A 22,791-nucleotide genomic window follows, 5' to 3' on the forward strand; every position below is an offset into this window, starting at 1 on the left:
GGGGTGATTGCCATCACAGCAACACAGGATTGGGAAATAGATTCTATTGATGTAAAACAGGTGTACTTAAACTCTACCATACACCATGATGTATACTTCAAGCCTCCACCAGGAATCAAAATACCATCCGGAAAGGCTCTGAAGGTAGTGAAAGGTCTGTATGGTCTGAAACAATCGGGCTGAGAATGGAATATTGAGTTAGACTCACATCTCTGGACAATCGGGTTTCACTGCATGCCAAGTGCACCATGTTTGTACTCAAGAGGGACAGGCAACAAGATTATGATCATCACAGCATATGTGGATGACATGCTAATAACATCACCCAGTTGTGGTGAAGTAGATCGCACCAAGCGGGAAATCATGGACAAATGGGAGATGCAAGACAATGGAAGAATCAAAGAATTTCTGGGTGTAAAGATCACATGTGATAGAGAATGGAGGAGGATATCTCTGGATTTGACAGCATACATTGAAGCAATGGTGAACAAATGGCTAAGAGAAGCAAGTGAAAAATCTTGGATACCCATGTTGTGCATAGCAAATGTTCCTGGAGGTGAGAGATGCAAACCTCAACAAGCAAAGGAATATCAAGAGTTAGTCGGTCAACTGTTATGGGTATCAAACACAGCTCGACCAGATATCGCCTTTGCCATTGGTGTGATACATGTCAACCCCAATCGACAGTGCATGGAAGGCAGCGATCCATGTGGTAAAGTACCTGAACCAGACAAGTGGATATCAATTGCATCTAGGAGGGTTGACGAATGAGCACTCGGATGCACTGGTAATGATGTATACCAATGCAAACTGGGCATCTGACCCCACAAATGGATGAAGGAGTACTTCAGGGTCGATAACATATGTATATGGATGTCCAGTAAGCTGGAGGTCTCATGTTCAAAAGTGTGTAGCATTGTCAGCAGTTGAAGCCAAGTTCGTCACTGCTTCCGAGGCAGTGAGAGAAGCATTGTTCTTTTCATACCTGCTCTGGGATTTGGAGATCACAAACATTTGGCCTGTACTATACACAGATAGTCAGGGGTGCATACAGGTGAGTAAGGATCCAGCCAAACATTGGAAGCTGAAACATATCGACACATGGTATCATTTCATCTGCGACCATGTGCAAGGGGGTGATGTGGAGATCAAGTATACCAGAACAGCAAACAATGTCACAGATGTTCTGACAAAGCCTCTGCAGGGTCTCAACACTTCATGATTGGCCAGGATGATAGGCTTGGAGATCCTGTCGAAAGGGGGAGTTGAAGATGCATCGGCATCTCAAGCAATATGCATGTACCACAGCTGAGACACTGAGGTGCAGGGAGCTCACATAAGCGAGGAACACAATGAAGTAAGTGGTAGTCATCATGACAACAGTCCGGTGGCACCCGGTATCATAGCAAAGCAGGGGTATGGATGAAGTGACACATCTTGTTTCAGATATCACTAGAGTGGTGAATGGAGTATATATATATGTGTCTGTAATTTAGGTTTACTCTAATAAAAAAACCAAGCATTACATAGAATATATGGCTGTTGTAAAGGGAGTCTGATCGTGACCCCAATAACGCCGTGTATTAATTGTTATCTTCAATTACTGTAGACGCTTCTCCACGAGTCCATCTGTCAGGGTCCTCATCATCATTCCGTCCAACACCTCGATCCGCTTTCAAGGTCCCCGCCATCTCCTTTCCATCCTTCACTGCTGCAATCATCATAAGGATGTTCTTCTCAAAAAGCAAAGACGAGTCGGTTTCGGCGGCGACTAAGGCACCAACATCATCAGCATCGACATCATCAGCAGCACCCGCACCCGCACCCGAAACCGCTCACGTTCTTCCGACGGCTCCTGCTTCGTCGAGCTACAATGAAGCTGAATGGCAGACGAAAGGTGCTGCTGGACTGGGTGCCATCTCGTCCATGTCACCAGAATGCACACCTCTCAAGCACCGGTACGACTCTTGCTTCAATCTCTGGTTCAAGGACTACTTGGCAATAGGCGACGACCAGATTCGAGAACAGCAGCGACAGAGCGAGGCATCGTCCAGTGGTACAGCATCACCAGCATCAGAAAGCTCTGCAGGCAAGAAGAAATCTGGCTGGTTCTCGGATTCTTCGTCGTCTTGGTCGGCCTCAACAAGTGCAGCCTCATCAGCCGAATCCGATCTCGAGACAAGAAAGCGTGCGATCATGGAGCGTTACGACCAGGACTGTGGCAAGCTCTTCAAGGACTACCAGGCTTGTGTAAAGGCATGTTGACTTGGATCAAAGCTGCGCGAGCTTCTCCCAGGGCTCTCAGATAGCTAAGGGCCCTTTTTTTACTTTGGCGATGGCGGACAAACCTGCTAACTTGGTGTCTCTCTCTTTTCTCACGTTGGCTCTTATCTCGATGCTTGCAGAAAGCTGTTACAGAGCGTGGACTGGAGGATCTGATCGGACAAGCACGCAAAGAAAACCCTTTCCCCTTCGACCATCAACGTCAATCGGATCCCCGAGCTAACAACCCGCCGTTCCCTTTCCCTGCTGCAAGAGACTAAATTGTACTTTTACTTTTTCGCCAATACAAAGAATAGTTACACTACCGCCAAGCTAGGTTGCCATGGCTGGCGCTTGAGAGATTTCAGCTGAGTTAGGCACTGCTGAAGCTTGGCATGAGAAAAACATGTCGGCTCCTGCCCGAAGCTGGATCGCATTACAGGCTTCATTTTCGGAGAATGTCCGTGCGCAGCTCCACATAAATTTCGGCAGCTGTGCCGTGCCGACTTAGGATTACAGTTTCCATGTTCTTCCTTGTCACATCATTCATCACATCGGCATCAATCCGACACCCTCTTTCTCCCTCTCTCCTTTTCTCCTTCTCTCCTTCTCTCCTTCTCTCCTTCTCTCCCTCTCTCCCACCTGACATCACAGACGCCACCTGGATCGATATCGGATGAGCCATCAAAGTGGCGCACTGGCGACACAGCCACGCCTTTCATCGGCTTGTGCGCTTTTCTTTCAAGGCGGAAGCGATCTCCTTTACGAGACCCATGCAACCAAAGAGGGCTCTCTCCATATCATAGCAATGTCGGCCCACCAGCAGACGGAGAGCAACATCCGGACAGCACCTGCAACCGTCGGCGCAGCTGTCAACCCTTCTCCTTCGACTGCCACAACATCATCAGCCAGCACACCGACACCGACACCGACACTGACATCGACGTATTCCTCAAACGCATCCAGGCAGAACGCGCTACCAAGCTACTCGGAAGCCAACGTCAATCACTCCTCATCAGCCTCAGTAGCCGGCCCATCCTCTGAAGCGCTTCCGTCGTCTGGCATTACACCAGGCTCTGATAGCTTCTTCGATATTGCGCCACGAAACGACTCGACTTCCTTCCAGGTCGGATATCTCGGTCTCAAAGGCTTCCAGGCATGGCTCAAAGGCGACGTCCTCGTCAAACTGGATACAGAAACAAAAAGCAAGGGCAGGTATACACGCTGTCTTGTACAGCTTCAAGCAAAGGAGCAGGTTGCACGCTCCCAATCCGCCATCTTTGCTAGCTCAGCAGCAACTCGCTCGCCTCAATACGATGTCGTCGAGCTCTTCTCCCACACACTAGTGCTGTGGGATGCTGACAAGCAGCCAACGTTATCTAGCCTCAGCCTTCCGACAGCGCCGTCCACTATGCCCTTCTCTTTCCCTCTCACTCAAGATCTTCCGCACTGCGTCCATCTCCGCGACAGCTCACTCACCTACACCATCACCGCTCAGCTCTTCAGCGAGGATGCGGGCAAGCTGCCACATGCTACCAAGACGGTCCCTGTGCACCTCGTCCGTTACACTCGACCTGGCCCGCTGAACGAGGTCGAGCTCGCCGACATCGATGGAGCCGCCTTACCCAACCAAGAGTACACACTGCAGCCACACAGCTGGATCCAACAGGCACCTACTTTGGTCTATGCCCAGATCAACCGCACCATATTCCGACGCGCTGAACCCATCGACATTCGCGTACGCATCCCTCCACCAGATCCGACAAGCGTCTCTGAAAAGGGTCTCAAGCTGCGTGCAGTCGAAGCAGATCTCGTCCGCATCATTCACGTCAAGCGACCGGATGGCGCCGGCAATCATGCTCAAGGAGGTCAAACGCTGGGTGAGCCGAGTGTCAGTCACCCTGACCTTCGTGAAGCGCTTCTAGCACACAGCGGCAAGCTCTGTCGCTTCCACTCGCAGCGTCCCGTTCTCCTCCGACTCACGCTTCATCCACCCTTTGATCGAGCCAACATGCCACACCCTCATCCTGACCACGATGCACTCGCTCCCGGTCCTGTTTTTGGCCGAGGCGGAGGCGGGGGCTGCGAGAGCATTAGCCAAGAGACACTCATGCACAAAGTCAGCTTCGAGGTGCGTATAAAGATCGCCATCCAACGCGGTCGCAGCGAGCGCAGAGACATTACCTTGAAGCGTCTCGTCAAAATCCTTCCTGGTGCAGCGGGCGCACTCGAAAATCTGCATCAAGAAGAAACGCCAGCCTCGAGCACGCTATCAGAGAAGGAAAGGCTCAAGAGATCAGAGAAGGCACCCATGCTCGCTGAGGACGAACAGGTAGCGGCTTCCGGCTCGCAAAACGCCGGCTCTAATGTCGATCACCTGCTCGACTTTGGCATGGACGACGAATATGACGGTTACGAAGATATAGGACGCAGTTTGAATGACTTGATCGATGCAGCCAATGGATCTGATGCTGCTGCAAGTAGCTCAGAGATCACCGATCATGCCGAAAGATTGGAGCAGCTGCGACAATTTCTAGAAGTCTCGGATCCTTCTGCCCATAATGATGGTCCTCCGCCCTCACTGCTCGAGAGCCAGAATGACCTGCAGGTGGAAGTGGAAGTTGAAGGTGTAGGACTCGCCATGCCTCGCCAAGCACTTCGGCATTCTGCGGACCCCTACCCGAACATAGACGGAATTGACGATGGCTCGTTTCCACCTCCACCTCCTATCGATGATGGCCATTCGGACTCACGCGGGGGAACTTCCTCATACGCTTTGCTTCCGACCTCTTCAAACCGCGCCCTACATCTGCCCACTGAACATAACTATGATCCCCCGCCACCGCTATCTCCGCTTGTTGATCGCTCATCTTCCAGAACTGGTCAGATGCGAGAACACAGCAGGGATCCCTCAGCACAGGCTTTGCACATGCCTGGTGGCTTCACGGAACTCCATGTCGGAAGTCCAGCGGAGCTCGATGAGGACGACGACGACTTTCCACTTCCTCCGCCTCACAGTTCTTCGCAGAGCTATCCCGCCAACCTCAATGTGACCACACCTCCCTCAGCATCGATTACAACAATGCAGCACGGACATGACCAAGATGAATCGCATCCATCTTACGAGGCTGCTGTCTCGGGAGATGCAGCTCACCGCGGCGCAGCGTCAGGCAGGCATGAGCCGCCACCGTATGCAGATGGATCAGCAGTGCCTTCATTCGATCAAGCTATGCGACGCACGAGCGCAGGTGCCAGTGGCGCAGTCAGCGTGCCTCCAAGCTCCATACAAGCAAGAGGAGCGCTTTGCGATCCGCCCCTACCTCTCACTCTGGCGGCTCACGAACATTCGGCTATACAGAGGGCTGATCATCGGCCGCCTGCATACGGCACTTCACCCCACCCGCCGTCTTATGATGCCTAGGCTCGCGTGACGAACGTCAGTTTGGCACACTACGGCACCCTCGAACGCGGCTTGCCGCAAGATACCCTTTGCCTCCTGGCTTTTCTCAATGATCAATTGTCATGGTTCACATATATCATCATCATAGGCTGTGATCGGACTTGGTTGCGAGGGAAAACGAGATTGAAAATGAGGTCGATTTGCAAATAACATGGCTTTTGACGAGCATCGCTTTGACTAGATCCGGCATCAATCAGGTACGAGACTTGCCATCAGGCTTACCTTTGAACCCTCCTTCGTTGCTACCGCCATCATAGAGCGGCTTCCTCTTACCCTCCTCTGGGTTGAACTGAGCGGATCGAGCGTTCATGCCCCAAGACTTTTGACTTCTGTCTTCGGGGTGAAGAGCGTCAGCACCACCACCAGGTTGATTGGCGCCATCTGCCATAGCTTTTACGTCAGGGTGAGATGCAGCTGCTTTTGTGCTAGCATTGACTACAGTTGAGCTTGGAGTTGCACCTTCTGCTGGGGAAGGCATTTCAGAGGGAGGGCGTGAATCAATGGGTGCCTCCTCGGTGGTGTAGCCAGGGTGATCGTTTAAACTGCCCTTAGAGGTCCTGGCTGGCGTGGAGCGGTTGGTTTGGGTGGCCTCTTGGACGGAAGAGCGAGCCGAGGTGGAGAAAGATTTCTTGTCACCGCTCCCGAAGAGGGATTGAGCTGCGTTTTTGGCCATCTGGCCTACACGCTGGTGAGTACGGGTTTCGGCGGCTTCTTCGGAGCCATTGAGCTGCTCGCCCTCTGCGCGGCTGCCTCGGCCACGGTGGTCGGCGAAGGCCCCTTCGTGACCTCTGGGAGATTCGGGTTCAGGGTGTGAGCGGTCAGCATTCGGTCGGTTCGGGTAGGGATCGGAGAATGACTTGAGCTTTTGTTGCACTCCGGGATAGTGAGGGTCATCGCCTGTCGACAGCCAAACACAAGTAAATAAGATGTCAGTATACTTGGGAGGTCAGTCAAACAAGAGAAGAGCTGGCACTTACGACCATCATCAAACTTGCTCTTGTCGTCTTTGGGCGCAACCGGACCCTCGCGCTTGAACTGGGGAGTCTGGTTGTGTAGGCGCGAGGCCGTGGAGAAGGCGGCCAGACGCGATGGGGCAGCGGATGCCTGCAGGGCAGCCCTGCGGATAAGAAGTGTGTTGACGACCATATTGACGATGTTTAGCGTTGTTGATTCGTGAAGCGAAGATGGTGGATACGTTGCAATCAATCTGTTCAAACAGGAGTGCGACATCAAACCCTGTCTGACGAAAAGGTGGAGGAAAGAGCTGCCAAGTTATCACAAAGTTGCCAGCAGATCAAACATGTGGGGCTACTCACATACGAGGCACGCTGGGGATTGGTAATCAAACTTTTGCGCTTCTGGCTGCAACCATGTCATGTCAATAGTCTGACTGTCCGAGCGCATCTCACATGACTGTATGATGAGGCGTTGGATCATCCCGCATTGCAGTCTGCAGCCTCGTCTCTTGACAGCTTGTGCTACGTCATGACGCGTCCCGATGCCTTCACATCGGGAAGAGAAACGAGTCAATGTCAGATCGATGTTGAGCTGGTCAGCGTGACTAATCCAACTTTTCACTGTCTAGAAAAAAGCGAAAATTTCCACAGCTTCCCGCTTAATTGCGGAAAGAAAAAGTCTGAACCGGCAGCCGCACCCGCTCTTTCTGCGTCGTCATTTGGAAGGACTGCAGCAACAGACTATTCCCGCTTCATCTGAACATCATTTCGTCTCTCTCACCACCAACAACTGTTTCACCTTCGCACTCGCGCATCACTTCTTCTCAGACCCGTGATCCCTGCTTCGCATCTGGCGTGAGGTCTCTATACCACCAACTTCCGTCCAACTTTCTCTTTTGTTTACGAATCGCAACCATGTCGGCCCCCAACCCTAAGGCTTTCCCTCTGGCTGATGCCACCCTCACCAACCAGATCCTCGATCTCATCCAGCAGGCTTCCCACTACAAGCAGCTCAAAAAGGGTGCCAACGAGGCTACCAAGACTCTCAACCGTGGTATCTGCGAGTTCATTGTCATGGCTGCCGACGTCGAGCCCATCGAGATTGTCCTCCACCTTCCCTTGCTCTGCGAGGACAAGAACGTTCCTTATGTCTTTGTTCCCAGCAAGACTGCTCTTGGTAGGGCCTGTGGTGTTTCGCGCCCTGTCGTCTCGTGCTCGGTCACAACCAACGAGGCTAGGGAGCTTCAGAGCCAGATCCAGACCGTCAAGCTTGCTGTAAGTTTTTCTTTTTCTTTTTTCCCTTTCCAAGACCATCTTCGTCAGCTAAGCTTGATGCCACTCTTAGTCGCAAGTACTGACCTCTTTGCGTACCATTCTTTCTTCCTTGCTTCTCCTTACTACAGATCGAGCGTCTTCTCATCTAAACGCTTTGCAGGCAGCGCTCGCGGTCACTGGGCGGCCGGCTTGGACGCAATCCGTTCATGTCTGTTCCTTTCACCATCTCCGCATCTGTAATACTAGCATACTTTTCGCATTCAACATCGACATATTTTCTTTGTACATTTGGCCCGCATCTTGGTTGACCTCGCTTGGGCATTTCCCTATAGGCAGAGAAAAGGGGAAGCAGGAACGCAAGGGAGCTAGGCCTCAAATGTGGCATCGAGTTCGTTGGCTGCGTTGATCTGCAAAGTCGCCAATTTCTCGATCAGCTTCTCTGCATCTCGAATCGCATTCTCTTCCACACCCTCTGAGACCTCACTCTGAAGCGGGGCTTGAATGAGACGGCAGAGGTCACGCACGACTCTGCGAAGAAGCTTCCTTCTCTCCCTCGTCTCTGAATTCATGGCATTATCCCTGTCCGCATTCGCTGCCTGCTCTGCCACCGCCACCTCCTCCGCTCGTTCCAAAAAGTCGTTGCTGAAGCATCCCATCATTTTGGCAACCTGGAGACTGTAATGTGTGTTGAGACCGGGCCCGAGATGTAGCTTGTGATGAAAGACAAGACCAACGTCCTCCCTCCGCTGAATTGTGCTGACCTCGAGATGCTGACATACGAAACCCTCTTTGCCGTCCAGACCATCGACGAGCTCGCCAAAGTGAGTCGCGAAAAAGACTTTGCTACCGTTCTCGTTGATCATCTCTTCAATGATGGCTGTGGCGACGGCGCAGCCCTCGTCAGGAGAAGTGCCTCGTCCCATTTCGTCGAGGATGACGAGCGAGCGTGGTGTACCGACACTGAGGATGAAAGCAGAAGTGCGCATCTCAGCCGCAAAGGTGGAGAGGTTCTGGGTCGGGTCGTCTTCATGCGTTAGGAGGCTGAGAATGGCATCAGGCATAGGCGTGGTTGCTCGTGTCGCCGGTACGAAGCATCCAATGCAAGCTAGGACAGTAATGAGTGCAATCTGGCGGAGGAATGTGCTCTTTCCGGACATGTTGGGCCCCGTGACGAGGCAAACTCGCTCACCAGGAGCGAGATAAATGTCATTCGGGACGAAGGGCTGTCGTCGACGAGAGACAGCGCTGGGAGGACCAATCGTAGGGATGTCGACGCGGTCAAGGATGGGATGACGCGCGTTGCGAATGTCGAGAGTCTCGCCAAAAACAGGCCGAACATAATCATTGCACTTGGAGACGTGCGCAAAGCTGACCACCATGTCCAGCAGGGCAAGTGCTTCTGATACCTGTTTGTCGATATGCGCCCAGAGAGACAGTCAGCATGTCAGTCTGCGAGTATTCCTCTAGCAAAGTCTTGAAGGAGGGAATCAGCTCACCTTGTAGAGCGACGCAACCTGACCAATGATCTCTTCGATCAGCTGCTCGATGATCAGGTCTGACATGGTGCAGACCTCGTTCATCGCTTCCACCAGTCGGGCGTTGAGCTGCTTCTGCATATAGCAACACTAAAGTGTCAGTGAAGCTTGCCAATTGTCGGCTGAGGCAGATGATGGACCACTCACCAAGGGTATCGTCGTCATGGTGACGATCTTGCCACTTTTGGCTCTAGTGATGTTCCTGAAGCGCTCTGGCAGAGTGTGCATCTGGGTCTTGTCCAACCTTGTTTGAAACTGCTAAGTGTAAGTCAGTCAGCTTCCAGCTCAAACCATCGCGCCCCATGAAGTTAACACTCACTAGAAAGCCATTCGCAACAAGCTTGAGGTTAAGGTCAAGCCCAGTCTCGCCTGAGATCGTCACAAGGAGCGTCGAGGAAGATGCAGATGGTCAGCTTCTGTTGCGTGACCTCGATGCTGCAGCTTCCATGATAGACTCACGTTTCTCCATGTCACAGAGACGAGTAATGTCTCTGCAGAGTAGGAAGGGGTTTGGAAGGGTTATCATGGTTAGCGCTGTTGGAAAGCCACTTGCAAGGCTCGAATATATAGACTTTCTGAAGGTAGGCCTCCCTTCAAACTTACTCTAAGTTTTCCCTGTACGTCTGCCTTGCGACGTCGAGCAAAGGACTGCGTTCGGCTCGTACGGCATACTGCCGAAACCAACATAAAGGTATCAGTTATTAACAGGCCAGACACTCAGAAATGGTGTTGAGACCAACAAGACTGGCCACTTACCATCTTGGCGTTGCGGGATGTGATGCCTCCTTTCGCGTGCGCAATGTCTTCATCGATCGTGAGGTGGATGGATTCGCTGATCCTGTCGATCTGCTCTGAGTCGAGAAACTGTTACGGACAAAGGAAGAAGCACCCGACCAGTGAGCATCGATTCGGCACATAAAGCATACCGACGCATCAACCCACTCACCGACCAGATTGCCTGCAGGAGACCACTCGAAGCGTTTTGAAGAGCGGCTCGGGCTACATCAGAGAAGTCAAGACACCAGAAAGGCCAACAAAATTCTAGGATCACATTTTTGCCCTCTCGATAGTTCTGGTCACCAACGTACCTGGTCCAAGTGAGCTCAGGAGAGTACGAAGGCTGAGAATGCTCTCTATCTTGCGTTCGGTGTCGAGCCTCGTCTCTTTGCCTCGCTTTGGCGGGCAGGACAGGATATGAATGAGCTTGTCGAGATCAATAGATTTATCGCGGATCGGCCTTAAGCTTTGCTGAATAGCGTAGAATCGCTCCTAAGGGACGCGTGACGATTGCGAAAACGTTGTGAGTCCAGATTCAACCACTTGGCAGATACTAGGCAGGATGGCGTACCTCGTAGCGAACACACTCGGCCACCGCTTCTTGCCGAGCAGCGAGTGTTTGAAGGTCTGCGTCGCGAAAATTAGAACGGGGTTCAGTTCTCCGCAGCAGTTACAGCGGGAAAGCAGCTTCCTCTTACCCGTCAGTGGCTGAAGGATGTTCATCTTCAGCAAGCGCTTGCCCATCGGCGAAGCGCAGTGGTTCAACAAACCTGGTATTCGTCAATTGGCCCAATTGAAGCGTCAGTGTCTTCTTTGTGGCTCGAACAGGCTGCGTACTAGTAAGACTCACCGTAGAGACAGTCTTGCGACCTTGGATCGATACTATTACGAACAAGCTCTAAATCGTGAGCCGTATTGCTGTTAATCAAGACAGTGCCTGCGGGTCAAAGGGGAAAATCGAATGCCAATTAGAACGAAAACTCCAACAGAGGACCATGACGGATCGAGACTTGCCTTCAGGTACGACGTAGCGAATGCGAAGCGACTTTGATGTGAACACTCGACTGAATTGATCTGTAAAGTAGCTGAGTAAGTCAAAATGGAATGTTCGCCGCGGTGATCAGCCAAAACGAACTACAGACGAAAGGTTCTCTCAGCAATGACTTACCTGAACAGAGCAGCAACAGCAGAGAGCAAGTAATACTTGTCGGCGACCGCGACCAGAATGGCTGCTCTGGTTGAGGCTTTGGCACTAAAATCGAGCGAAGTTCGGTTGGTCCAAGCTGTCTGAGGCCTCGAAGGGGCTTGGTCTTGGGACTGCTGGATGTGATAGGCACCATCTTGTGAAGGTCGGGGCGCAGACTGCTCATTGTTGTCCTTGACGTCCTCTGCATCGTCGACCAAGAGTTTGTCCAACCATCGTGCCCCTGCCAAATTTGTACCCAACATTTGTAGGCCCAAATCGCTCTATGTCAGCTATCCTTTGTTCGGATTTTGGTCTCACAATTCTGCTCAGCTTTCACTCTATATTTGAGCTAATATTGGTGAGCTCGAAATGATAGCGACGTATGCTTACCTTCATGGTAGTTCCAGTGCCTTCGAAGGTAGGGAGAAGCCTGGATGCCGCATATTTCTTCGAGGCATTTGATGAGCATAGACGTACTAGTACGCTGCGTCTGTTCTCTTTGTTCATTTTCGTCATCAACGTCGTCCTGCGCTCTGCGACGCTTGCTGCTTTGAGAGGTCAAGCCAGACATGGTGTTCTTCCAGGCTGGCTGACCAGAAGCGGGAACAAGAAGGATGCTGGGAGGATATATGCTAATGTGGTGGATGGTGCGAACGTACGTGGGTGTGTCGGCAATCTGTGTGATCACACAAAGTCCTGCGTTTGATCAAAGAATCGTATCTGATCAGTACTCCTCTGTTTCTGTTTCTGATGGCCACATTGATGTCTTGGAACAGTTCAGCTCAAATTACCCGTTTCTCGATCGATCGAGGCAATGCCGACCTCGCGACCGGTACCTCTGTTCTCGAGAACGGCGCAGACGTAGTTACCGACAAAGCCATCCGCGGTGACCAGCTTACTGCGATGGTAAGATGAAGCGGTGAATGGACGGATAGGCGGCTCTTCCATTGGAGCTGCATCAAATTGTCGTGGTTCTGGCGTGTAGCGAATCAGAGGCCTGTCTCTGCTTTCCCTGTCTAATCGCGAATCTGGTCGAGGATCAAATTCGAACCCGAGTCCGGCTTGGGAATTGTCGATGAACTCTCTAGGGTTTGGACCCCCTTTAGGTAGCCAATCGACGGTCGTGTCCGTGTCCCTGCCATGCTGCTGTAGGAACAAGTTGGTACTTTCTTGCTGTGGTGTTGGTGCGAAGAGGCGAACGAATGAAGTATTAGAAGCAACAGGTTGAGCCATTGGTTGTTGCTCATGGCGGTTGACTCTGTTGGCAGGCAAGATGCCAGGAATGCGGAAGCTTGAAGTGAAAGCCGCAAGGGAAGCCGAAGATGGCGAGCGACTTGGTGGTGTTAATTGTTGGCCCTGTCCAAGCTGGGGCAGTTGCCAGCCAGTGCCGTTGTTGAATTGCATCTCTCTCAAGTATTGGTGAGCTCGGAGGGTTGCTGTTGGAAAGAGGGGCGAATCCGTTAGCGACTCAAGTCTGGCCCTTTCTATATATCATTGACAGCACCATCGGAACATCCGAAGCGATCCTCACGCTTGCCAAAGATGGTTCTCACGCTTCGGAACAGCCGATCAATTGACAGACTGTGCTCAGTTTCTCATGAATCATCATCCATCGGATGCGCCGCAAAACCGGACAAGTGCGTATGTGTGTGTGTGTGTGTGTGTGTGTGTGTGTGTGTTTTAAATGCAGCAAAGAGTGTGATTGAAAGGAGAAACACTACATGATGAGGGTATGACAGATTGCAAAACTCAAACGCGAAAGACAAGCGCAACACCCTCGTCACCAGCTCCGACGAGTTTCCAGCCTCTGGAGTTGGCAGTGTTGGCGTAGGCGCCGATTCCGCCTGTTTCGGCACCTTGTGTGAAGCCGTCATCCTTGCCGACTGCGAGGGCGAGAACGCCATCAGTGAAGCCTTGTTGTGTGGCAACGCAGCCACCGGTCCTAGCATCCCATGTCTTGATGGTGTGGTCAGCGGAAGAGGTGGAGAAGAGAGTGGTGCCAGGATGCAAAGCGACACCAGTGATCGCAGCATCGTGCATAACCTCGCAACGCATCTTGGCGAGAGAGAGATCCCAGACGATAGCTTTGCCTTCAGTGGAAGCAGTAATGACGTGACCGGTGCGACTGCCAACTCCGACGTCGACAAACTGAATGCCTTCGATTGACTCGCCCTCGGCGTGAGCAGTGAGAGAAGCGACGACCGAGGCTGCTCCACCGTTGTCGAGCGCACCAATGTTGACAACGCGAACGTCACCTGCAGCACCACCAACGACGACAACTCGAGCATCGGGCGAGACGGCAAGTTGTGTGAGGCCGCCATCGAGATGTGTCTGTACCTTGGAGATGACCTCGGCAGTTTTTGGGTCCCAGACGATGAGAGTGCCATCTTCGGCGCCGGTGATGAGCCTCTTGCCGTCAGGAGAGAAGCTACCGCAAGAGACAAGGTCGCTATGACCCGAGAAGACGTTCATAACGTTGCCGCTAGGAAGCTGCCACATCCACACAGTGGCATCGGCACCACCAGCAGCGAGGACGCTACCCTTGGGATGCCAATCGATCCAGACCACCTCATCGGGACCTTCGAGACTGGCGAGGAACTCCCATGTTTTAAAATCCTCGCTCCTCTTGCGCCAGATGCGAACTTTGCCGTCCATGCCACCGGTGGCAGCGAGATCACCAGCAGCGTTGAAGAGAGCCGAAGTGACACTGTCGGAATGACCGCCGAGCCGAACGACTTCGGAACCATCCTGGGTGTTCCAAATCCATCCACCGTCATCTTCACCTCCGCTGAGTGCCAATGGTGGGTTAGGATAAGAAGGGTGAAGTGAAACCGAGAAGACCGACTTGCGGTGAGAGTAGAAAGCGGCTATCGAGTTGTCGACAAACTCTTCTTGATGTTGTTGTTGTTGATGTTGATGTTGTTGATGTTGTTGCTGCTCCTGCACATCCTCGCCGTCACTGTCATCGTCCATGGGAATGTCGCCTTCTTCATCGTGCTCTGGAACAACCTCGTCAATGTCGTCGTTGGCAAGGTCGGAGCCGTAGTCGACGTCGTGCTCCTCGATGGCCTGATGGTCTTGCTGTGGTTGTGTCGCGCTCATCGTTCTAGCTGTTAAGATTGCCTGTGAGTCTTTTCGTGGTTGAGGAGCGATGACGGGCTGGTGGAACGACGATGCCGCCTTTTGTAGATTTGAGAGAGAGGAACTGAACTCAGTTTGATGTGCTGCTGCGGATGAGCCAGGCTTACAGTATGTATCCACAAGAATGCAACCCTAGCCGGCGTTAAGAAGCAACTCTCCACACCAACAAGAAATTTCTTCCAGCGCAGTCGACGCTTTGAACTTTTTTTTTTTTTTTTTTTTTTTTTTTTTTTTTTTTTTTTTGGTGGTTCTGTTCAGCGGGGGGTTTTTTTTTATTTTAAAAAACGGTGTGCATGTCAATGGTGTAACATTCTGATTCAGAGAATTTACCTGAGAGTGGAGGCATAAGCAAAATAAACTCAGCCTCAGCCACGCCACCTTTTTCTGGTTCGCTGTGCTTTGTGTCGCCTGAAAAAAAAAAAAATCACAAGATCATCAAAGAAAGCCTCGACTCACTCGCCAACTGGCTTATCGAAATCCAACGCTTGTCCGGAAAGGGAAAAAAAAAAAAAAAAAAAAAAAAAAAAAAGGGGTCTTCAAACAGCTTGAATCCGCACTGAATCGCTTAGTTGCTGCATCGCGAGATCAACAACAGGACCCTGAATCCACTCCTTGTCCGGACGCGACACTGTGCTCTCCTGCCTCTTCTCGATGTAAACCGGAGAAAGAGAGATAAGCAAAGCCGCTAGCTGAGCCAACAGCATTCTAAGCTTGGCTTGCTTTGATACACAGGAGCATTGTCTCGCCTTGAGTCTCCACACTAAGTTAGTTTGTGTGCGAGAGCGAGTGGAGCAGAGCTGCACCTTTGTGCATATATGCACACACACATGCATGCATATCACATCAGAGCGAGGCACAGCAATTCGTAGCAAATCGTGACTAGAGCGCCGACTCAGCATCGATATTGCGTCTGGACCGTGTCCTCTATCCATCTTGCAACCAATCATCACCACCACCTGATCTCTCCACGTTCGCTCCGCACTGTCCTCGATTCTGCTTCGAGCCCACCACCCCACCACCCATCATCATCATCTCGCTGTCTTCAGCAACCACTTCAGCTCACTTCGATCTACACAGAGCGGATCACCTATCTTTGTTCGCACACCTCACACCACAGCTCTCCCGTTCTCCCGGATCCTGTCCATCGGCTCGCCTTTGCTATCCCCGGCAGTACAAAGGCCAGCCAGCATCATTTCTCTCACCAAGGTCCAGTCCTCCGTCGCGAGCATCTGCCAGTTTCTACACTCGAACACACCCACCGTGCGCGAAGACCTCGTCCTCGCTATCCTCCCATTACCATCGACGCTTGGAGCTCTATTATCGACTCGCACTCGTACTCACTGCAACAGCCAACTGTAGGCCGGACTCGCACTCGTACTCACTGCAACAGCCAACTGTAGGCCGGACTCGCACTCGTACTCACTGCAACAGCCAACTGTAGGCCGGACTCGCACTCGTACTCACTGCAACAGCCAACTGTAGGCCGGATCATTGACCCTCAGCACATCCGCTCAACTGCACTGAGAGCTTCAAACGCTCCAACAGGATCCAGTCTTTCTGCTGTCACGGCCATCCTCTGCCTCCCTTGAGCTCCAGCTTGGTCCCCGCAGCGCAGAAAAAACTGCTCATCAGCCCAGTACACCGTCTTGCTGGAACCCGAGCGGCTCCTCCCATTGCCGCTGTCTTAGTCTCAACCCAAATCTTACAGTCCCTACTGCACCACCGCCCATGTCCAGCTCCTCAACCGGTCGAGATGAAGCACGCATCGGCGACTTTGTTATTGAGAATGAGATCGGCAAAGGCGCATTCGCCGTGGTCCACAAGGCCCACCGCCATCAGACTCGTGAATCCGTAGCTATCAAGATCGTGATACGCAAGAAGCTCACTCCTAAGCTGCTCGACAACCTCGAAGGCGAGATCGCCATTCTCAAAGCCATTCACCATCCTAACATCGTCGAGCTCAAGGATTGTCTTAAGACAGAGCGCCATATTTACCTCGTCATGGCCTTCTGTGCTTCCGGAGATCTCTCGCAATACATCAAGGAGCGCTTTGACATCTACCAGCGTGCTGGCATGTCAGAGCAATCGATGACGAGGACGCAGGAGCCCAAATATCCTCATCCTCTCGACGCTGGCCTCAACGAGACCATCGTCCGCTCCATCTTGACTCAGCTTGCAGCAGCACTCGAGTTCATGCGTGGTCGCGACATTGTTCACCGTGACATCAAGCCACAGAATCTCCTCCTCCAGCCTCCAGATGTAGCCTTTCTGGCGCTAGGCAACCCACGCGAGATCCCTCAGATGAAGGTCGCCGACTTTGGCTTTGCTCGTCACTTGAGCGTCAACACACTCGCAGAGACTCTCTGTGGATCACCGCTTTACATGGCTCCCGAGATCTTACGCTTCGAAAAGTACGATGCCAAGGCCGATCTCTGGTCTGTCGGTGCTGTGCTCTTCGAGATGACCGTCGGCAAGCCACCGTTCAAGGCAGCCAACCACATCGAGCTGCTCAAACGCATCGAGCGAGGCGAAGACCGAATCAAGTTTCCAGACGAGCGATCAGCAGGATCTCTTGCACGAGAAGCAGCACGCCGACAAGAGCTTGGTGGCCGACCCTTGCCGCCACCGCATCCTGTTTCGGAGGACGTCAAGACTCTCATCCGTCAGCTTCTACGTCAACGGCCCGTCAGTCGTATGAGTTTCGACGACTTCTTCGGCAGCCCCGTCATCCGCGATTTCAAGACTTTCATCCGTCCACATGCCGAAGCAGAGGCTGTCGAACGATACCAAGACTTGCAGAACAGCCAACGCAGCCTCATTCTCCCTTCTTCCGGATTCAAGGATGCATCCTTGACTATCGTCGAAGCGCCACCACAGGAGACAAGCGGTAGTACATCCAAGGCTGCAGCCCAGACATCTCGTCCCCAAGACGCCCAACAGGCAAAGTCCGGTCAAAGTAAACAAGTAGAGAGTCCGAAGCCAACTGCAAGCGAAGCTCTGGAGCTCCCCAAGCCAGCCAAGCCTGAAAGAACGATACCGCGCGCTTTCGCCGCAAAATATGTCACTGGTGAGCCGCCATCACGGCAAGAAGAGCCAGAGAAACGACCGATTGCAGCGATGGCACGAGTTCCTAGCTCGCCAGGCATGCCAGACAAGTCCCTTCTCACCCTCGAGCGCATGGAAGAGCAGTCCTCGTTTGGCGTCAACAATCCTGCAGCATCCCGCGAAGGCCAAGACAGCTTCCTCGGCAAAGAGTACGTCATGATCGAGAAGCGCAACGTCGAGGTCAATGCGCTGGCGGACGAATTGGCCGCTTCACCTCAGAACAGGATGGCACTGGCTTCTCGCAGGCCCTCACGACTTTCACGCTTAGGATCTGGTGCCCTCTCCAATTCGCCTGGCGCATCTCCGCCAATGGGAGCATCAGCAATTTCCAGCACCAAGCCTATCCGCATCGCTAGCAACACAGAGACCACCACCAATGCAGGAGCCTTTGCATTACCGCCAGGCGCTAGGCCATCCTCGGTCGGTCGCCGTACTAGCATGTCCTCTTCAGGTTCTCCTTCTATTCGACAGGGCGGCCAGGTCATTACTGCAGGCGATGCAGTTGCAAGCACGCAGTCATCGCGCAGGGAAGCAACATCATCGTCTCAACCGAAAGAGGAGGTCAGCGTGCTTGGTCAGAAATTCGCGGGCATCGGCTTACCGGGCGGCGGAGCAGGAGGCCCCTCAAGCGCTCTTGCCAAGGCTATCAGCATGGCCTCTTTGCGTCTGTTTGGGGTCTCATCGGGCGTTTCTTTGAGAGACGCAGCAGCTCTCGTGAGGAGCCGTGCACAGAAGCGTCGCTTCTTGCGAGCAACTGATACCTATGACGAAGTCGAGATGAGCCTGCTCAGCACACTTGAGGATCTTGGACAGAAAGCGTTTGTCCTGTCAGAGTTCGCCGACTCGAAGCTCGCTCATTTCTTCCCGGATGGCCCGCATCAGCTGTCACAAGACCTCGATGCTTCGACAGCAACCACCGGCATATCACCCGGCATATCACCCAACAAGAACAGCGGATCAGCAAGGCGCGTGGGATCTATCTCGTCTTCCTCATCGTCGGCTCTGGATCCAGTCGCGGCAGAATCTGCAGCAGCAGAGGCTCTGATGCTCTATGTTCGTAGTCTCGCTTTCTTGCAACGTGCCATCGGTTTGACCAAGAAGCACATTGATTCTCGCTCGCGACCTGGCGCACCTGCTATTACAAGTGCTGAACTCAACGAGGTGGTACAGTGGCTTCGAGCACGGTTCAACGAAGTGTACGACAAGGCCGACTTTGCTCGCTCGCGATGCAACGAGCTACCTGAATCTGCTCAGCAGGTGGACAAGCTCATCTTTGACAAAGCCGTCGACGTGGCGAGAGCTGCAGCAACGGACGAGCTTGAGAACAATCGCGACGGAAGCGGATGGGATCCGTCGCGCTGCTTGCTGGCATACGAGACAGCAAGCTCGATGCTATCATCTCTCTTGGATCCGGGAGAGGAGGCCCTCAGCTTGAGTGAGGGAAGCATCCTGATGATTGACAAGTATGTCAGGAGTATCAATAAGCGGCTGAGCACGCTGCAAGAGCAATTTGCAAGCGGAGCTGCAGCCAGTGCTGGTGGAGCGGCAGGGTCACAAGCGGGCGTGAGTGCAGGTGGACTGGATGCAGCTGAGAGTCGCAGCAGAACTGACTTGCCGCTGTCGAATCCGTCGCCATCTGCTACACCTGTGTCAGTAATGGACAGAGCTTGACTTCATGCTACCATTTCGTATTTCACACGCACATGCATCGTACATTGGCAATCCAGAAGACATCACATGAGATCGAATGTCTGAACAAGGATGTGCGCGGCTCTTGCAATTCACAAAGACGTAAGAATGAACTTGCGATCAAGCTTGCGGTGACCCTGACGACTCGCCCGAGTAGAGACGACGCATTTCAGCACCGATCTCGACTCTTCGTCTGCCCTCGATAAACTCCATTGCCTCCTTGTAAGTTTGTGGTAGGACCTGACAGTCGGTTTTGCCGAGGTCGAAGCTGAAGTGAAACTGTAGTGATACGAGCCGGAGACAAGGTTGGGTATCTGTCAGTCTCAACGATCTGAGGGCGCGGATAAGGAAGCAAGCCCTGGAGGAGTCGACTTACAGTGTTGCTCTTCTTGCGCTCGCCAGTCTCGAGATCAACGACTTGGGCCAGAAGGGTGACACTGGCAATGGTGTGGCCTTGTAGATGTTGGTCTGGTTCGGAAGTGTATGCGATTTGAGAGGAGAGCTGCAGCATAGCGCCGATGGGCACGGGTGCGTGGAAGGAGAGGGCATCGAGCGAGAGGAACTGAACGTGACGGTTCACGAGCGAAGCTGTGCGCAAAGAATCAAGCATTGCAACTGGAATGTCAGTAGGCTCTCGAAGGGGCAAGAGGTTGAATTGTAGAGGAGTTGCATACCGGAAACCATCCAAGCAAGCTCATATGCCGACCTCATCAAGAAACCACCAAAGATCTTTTGGTGGACATTGCGCTGTTGCGGATGCATGTGCATTGTGGTACTCAAGCTCGTCTTGCTGACAGGCACCAATGTGGGGCCGCTAGTCTGATGAACAGGCTCCATCTTCATGGCGGGTCCATGCAGATCGTCGGTGGCAAACATGCCTGCGTGCAGACCACGGATGTATTGGCTATGCAACAAGAAAGCTTCCTCTTTGCTCGGGGGTACCTTTTCAAGCGACGAAGCTGCATCCATGCGTTTGCGCTTCTTGTGGCTCTCACCCATGGCGAAGAGTGCTTTTTCTGCGTCCGTCTCGAGAAGGAGTGGCGCGATGCGTTGGCTACCAAGTGTATGTGCGTTTCGTGCGGCCATAGTGAATCGACCTGTGAGACAGATCTTGTTTGGTTGAGGCGGCTCAGTGAGCTCTTCGATGCTGACAAAGACTTCCATACTGGAGGAGCCAACGTAGATGACGTGTCCAGAAAGGCGGTAGTTGGCATCTGCTGTCAGAGGAGCGAGCAGGTCGAGACGGTCCACGGAGGCGGTGACGATGTAGATGGCAGCCGAAACCTCTCCTGGACGAGGGCCGAGAGCATGTTGATAGGAGATGGCGCCTGCCAGACTGTCGAGATCTTCGAGAACCTTGCCGAGTCGGATTAGGCCAGAGGTTGCAATGTACTTTTCCAGCAATTCAGGCTCTTGGGTAAAGGGAAGGTAGAGTTCTACGTAGCTGTCTTGCATGCGCTTTGGCTTGAGCATTGACTCGGGTAGCTCTGACGAGGTGCAAGGAGCCTCGGGGCGTTGTTGCGATTCCATCTCTTTCATCCAACTCCTACGTGGAGCCAGTCGAGCTGCGAGCAGCAAAAGCAGCAAGCAGCAGGCAAGGAGAGAAAGAGATCCTGTTAGTGCACTTTACCGCAAGTGTCCCTAAAGATACGGAAGAGCCGAACGGTGACTCACTGGGCATGCTCCGCTTGAGCTTTTGAGGATAAACTCCTCGAACTTGCGCCATGAGCTTGTGAATCTCGCGAACAGCAGTGGTCTCTTGCAGTGGAGATGCCTGCTGAGTCAGTGTTCGCTCACGCGAGAGTATTAAGCTCGGCTTCACAGTGCTACGTCGGAGGATCCGAGCGAAAGAGGACGAGCTTGATGCCATGGTTGCTGGTGTTGCAGTTGTTGCTGTGCAGCGGTCCGAAGCGCAAAGTTCTCGAGGTGAGGCGCGCTCTTTGTCGTTGCCTGTAAATGCGAGTACGGCTGTTCCGACGTCAGCTCGTTCGAGTCAAAGATGGTTCCAGTCAAGCATAGAGCTGCGTGGCAAGATATCTAAACAGACATCAATGCTGAATGGACACGATCGGATCAGCCGTGCTCGAATCCTAGCGCTGTCTCCGCAACTATCTTCGGCTCTTTCCGAACAAGAAACAAGGCTTCAGGGAAGAGGCGGGATCAGAAATTTACATGTGAGATCCTTGATGGACACATTCATATATATATATATATATATATATATATACAGCTCGTGCATAAACTGTCCCATGAATTTACATGTCACCATACATCACTCTAATGCTCAATAGCCATAAGTTGTATTGCCACACTGTCTGATATTGTCTGAAAGCCCTGCTTCTTCTCTCCAAGACTGTGTAATTGATATTGACATAGACTGAAAAGATTGTGCTATGAAGAAGAGCTGTGACTTTTTTTAATTGTGGGACAGTTTATGGAGTGCTCCTCAACAACACCTTAGTACTTTGTATTCCCTCCTTTGGCCTTCAGAACCACCTTGATGCAGTCTGGCATACTCTCTATTAGGGTCCTACATGTCTCTGGAGTGATCACTGTCCATTCAGCTTTGCATCTCTTGAGCAGTTCATTCCTGGACTTTGCAATTGTACTATACCATGAAAGTTGCATTTTGAGATGGTGCCAGAGGTGTTCAATCAGGTTTAAGTCTGGCAACTGTGCCAGCCATTGCATAACCTTAATGCTATTGCTTTCCAACCATGTTGTTGTCTTCTTTGATGTGTGTTTCAGGTCATTGTCTTGCTGAAATGTGATGTCAGTGTATGCATGCTGAAGCTGTAAATCTGAGATTGTTTTCACAAGCTTGTCATTCAAGATATCAATGTATTGGTCTGAATTCATTGTACCCAGCACCAAGCACATGCCTCCCACCCCTTCCCATGTCATACAGCCTGATCTTCATCTCATTGGACCATACCACATTCTTCCAATCCTCAACAGTCATGTCCTTGTGCTCATTAGCAAATTTGTGATGGGCTTTGTAATGTCTCTTGAGTAGCTTCAGTTTTTTCACTAACCTCCATGCTTTGTAACAACAGTAATGAAGTGCTTTTCTTACTGTGGTTGGGCATGCTTTGACTTGAAACATCTCCTGCAGTGCATGACATGCTTTCCTGACCATGGAGGTTGAATTGAGCTCAAAATAGTGGTCCAGGAAGTGAACATGACAAGGCTGGAGTTTTCTTGGCTGGCCCCCCTTTGACTTTGGAACATCAGTGGAGGTGCTTTTGCTGATGCAATTCACAGTAGACTTGCTCATACCAAGTTGCTTGGCAACTGAATGGGTAGATTCCCCATTTTGGAGGTGAAAGATTTCCAATTGGCACTTCTCTGTGGTGGTTTTTGGCATGATGGTATAGATATGATGGTGTCAGACTGGAAGTGCTG

General features: G+C 52.2%; 8 protein-coding genes across 8 annotated transcripts; 4 read left to right on the forward strand and 4 right to left on the reverse strand.

The window, feature by feature from the left end:
- Nucleotides 1-1,728: 1,728 nt before the first annotated feature.
- Nucleotides 1,729-2,543, forward strand: UHO2_07099 (uncharacterized protein; the record flags this gene model as incomplete). The annotated part of the gene is made up of 2 exons (XM_041556555.1): nt 1,729-2,250; nt 2,406-2,543. 2 exons carry the CDS (start codon nt 1,729-1,731, stop codon nt 2,541-2,543), a joined length of 660 nt encoding a protein of 219 aa, XP_041412489.1.
- A 527-nt stretch (nt 2,544-3,070) lies between these two features.
- Nucleotides 3,071-5,683, forward strand: UHO2_07100 (uncharacterized protein; the record flags this gene model as incomplete). Its single annotated transcript, XM_041556556.1, has 1 exon — nt 3,071-5,683. The coding sequence occupies one exon, from the start codon at nt 3,071-3,073 to the stop codon at nt 5,681-5,683; it is 2,613 nt and encodes an 870-aa protein (XP_041412490.1).
- A 232-nt stretch (nt 5,684-5,915) lies between these two features.
- Nucleotides 5,916-6,868, reverse strand: UHO2_07101 (uncharacterized protein; the record flags this gene model as incomplete). Its single annotated transcript, XM_041556557.1, has 2 exons — nt 5,916-6,619; nt 6,700-6,868. The coding sequence occupies 2 exons, from the start codon at nt 6,866-6,868 to the stop codon at nt 5,916-5,918; spliced, it is 873 nt and encodes a 290-aa protein (XP_041412491.1).
- Nucleotides 6,869-7,593: 725 nt separating this feature from the next.
- UHO2_07102 (putative SNU13 - component of the U4/U6.U5 snRNP) lies at nt 7,594-8,102 on the forward strand (the record flags this gene model as incomplete). The annotated part of the gene is made up of 2 exons (XM_041556558.1): nt 7,594-7,953; nt 8,082-8,102. 2 exons carry the CDS (start codon nt 7,594-7,596, stop codon nt 8,100-8,102), a joined length of 381 nt encoding a protein of 126 aa, XP_041412492.1.
- Nucleotides 8,103-8,318: 216 nt separating this feature from the next.
- On the reverse strand, nt 8,319-12,855 carry UHO2_07103 (uncharacterized protein; the record flags this gene model as incomplete). The annotated part of the gene is made up of 15 exons (XM_041556559.1): nt 8,319-9,359; nt 9,450-9,563; nt 9,636-9,743; nt 9,808-9,857; nt 9,948-9,979; nt 10,092-10,159; nt 10,245-10,352; nt 10,435-10,487; nt 10,577-10,757; nt 10,837-10,928; nt 11,116-11,183; nt 11,276-11,350; nt 11,434-11,692; nt 11,842-12,147; nt 12,243-12,855. 15 exons carry the CDS (start codon nt 12,853-12,855, stop codon nt 8,319-8,321), a joined length of 3,168 nt encoding a protein of 1,055 aa, XP_041412493.1.
- A 345-nt stretch (nt 12,856-13,200) lies between these two features.
- On the reverse strand, nt 13,201-14,553 carry UHO2_07104 (uncharacterized protein; the record flags this gene model as incomplete). Its single annotated transcript, XM_041556560.1, has 1 exon — nt 13,201-14,553. One exon carries the CDS (start codon nt 14,551-14,553, stop codon nt 13,201-13,203), a length of 1,353 nt encoding a protein of 450 aa, XP_041412494.1.
- Nucleotides 14,554-16,320: 1,767 nt separating this feature from the next.
- UHO2_07105 (uncharacterized protein) lies at nt 16,321-19,368 on the forward strand (the record flags this gene model as incomplete). The annotated part of the gene is made up of 1 exon (XM_041556561.1): nt 16,321-19,368. One exon carries the CDS (start codon nt 16,321-16,323, stop codon nt 19,366-19,368), a length of 3,048 nt encoding a protein of 1,015 aa, XP_041412495.1.
- Nucleotides 19,369-19,506: 138 nt separating this feature from the next.
- UHO2_07106 (uncharacterized protein) lies at nt 19,507-21,256 on the reverse strand (the record flags this gene model as incomplete). The annotated part of the gene is made up of 4 exons (XM_041556562.1): nt 19,507-19,665; nt 19,763-19,974; nt 20,061-20,951; nt 21,061-21,256. 4 exons carry the CDS (start codon nt 21,254-21,256, stop codon nt 19,507-19,509), a joined length of 1,458 nt encoding a protein of 485 aa, XP_041412496.1.
- Between the last annotated feature and the right edge of the window lie 1,535 nt (nt 21,257-22,791).

The sequence above is a fragment of the Ustilago hordei genome (genome assembly GCF_900519145.1).
Source record: "Ustilago hordei strain Uho2 genome assembly, contig: UHO2_contig_23, whole genome shotgun sequence".
Taxonomy (NCBI): Eukaryota; Fungi; Basidiomycota; class Ustilaginomycetes; order Ustilaginales; family Ustilaginaceae; genus Ustilago; species Ustilago hordei.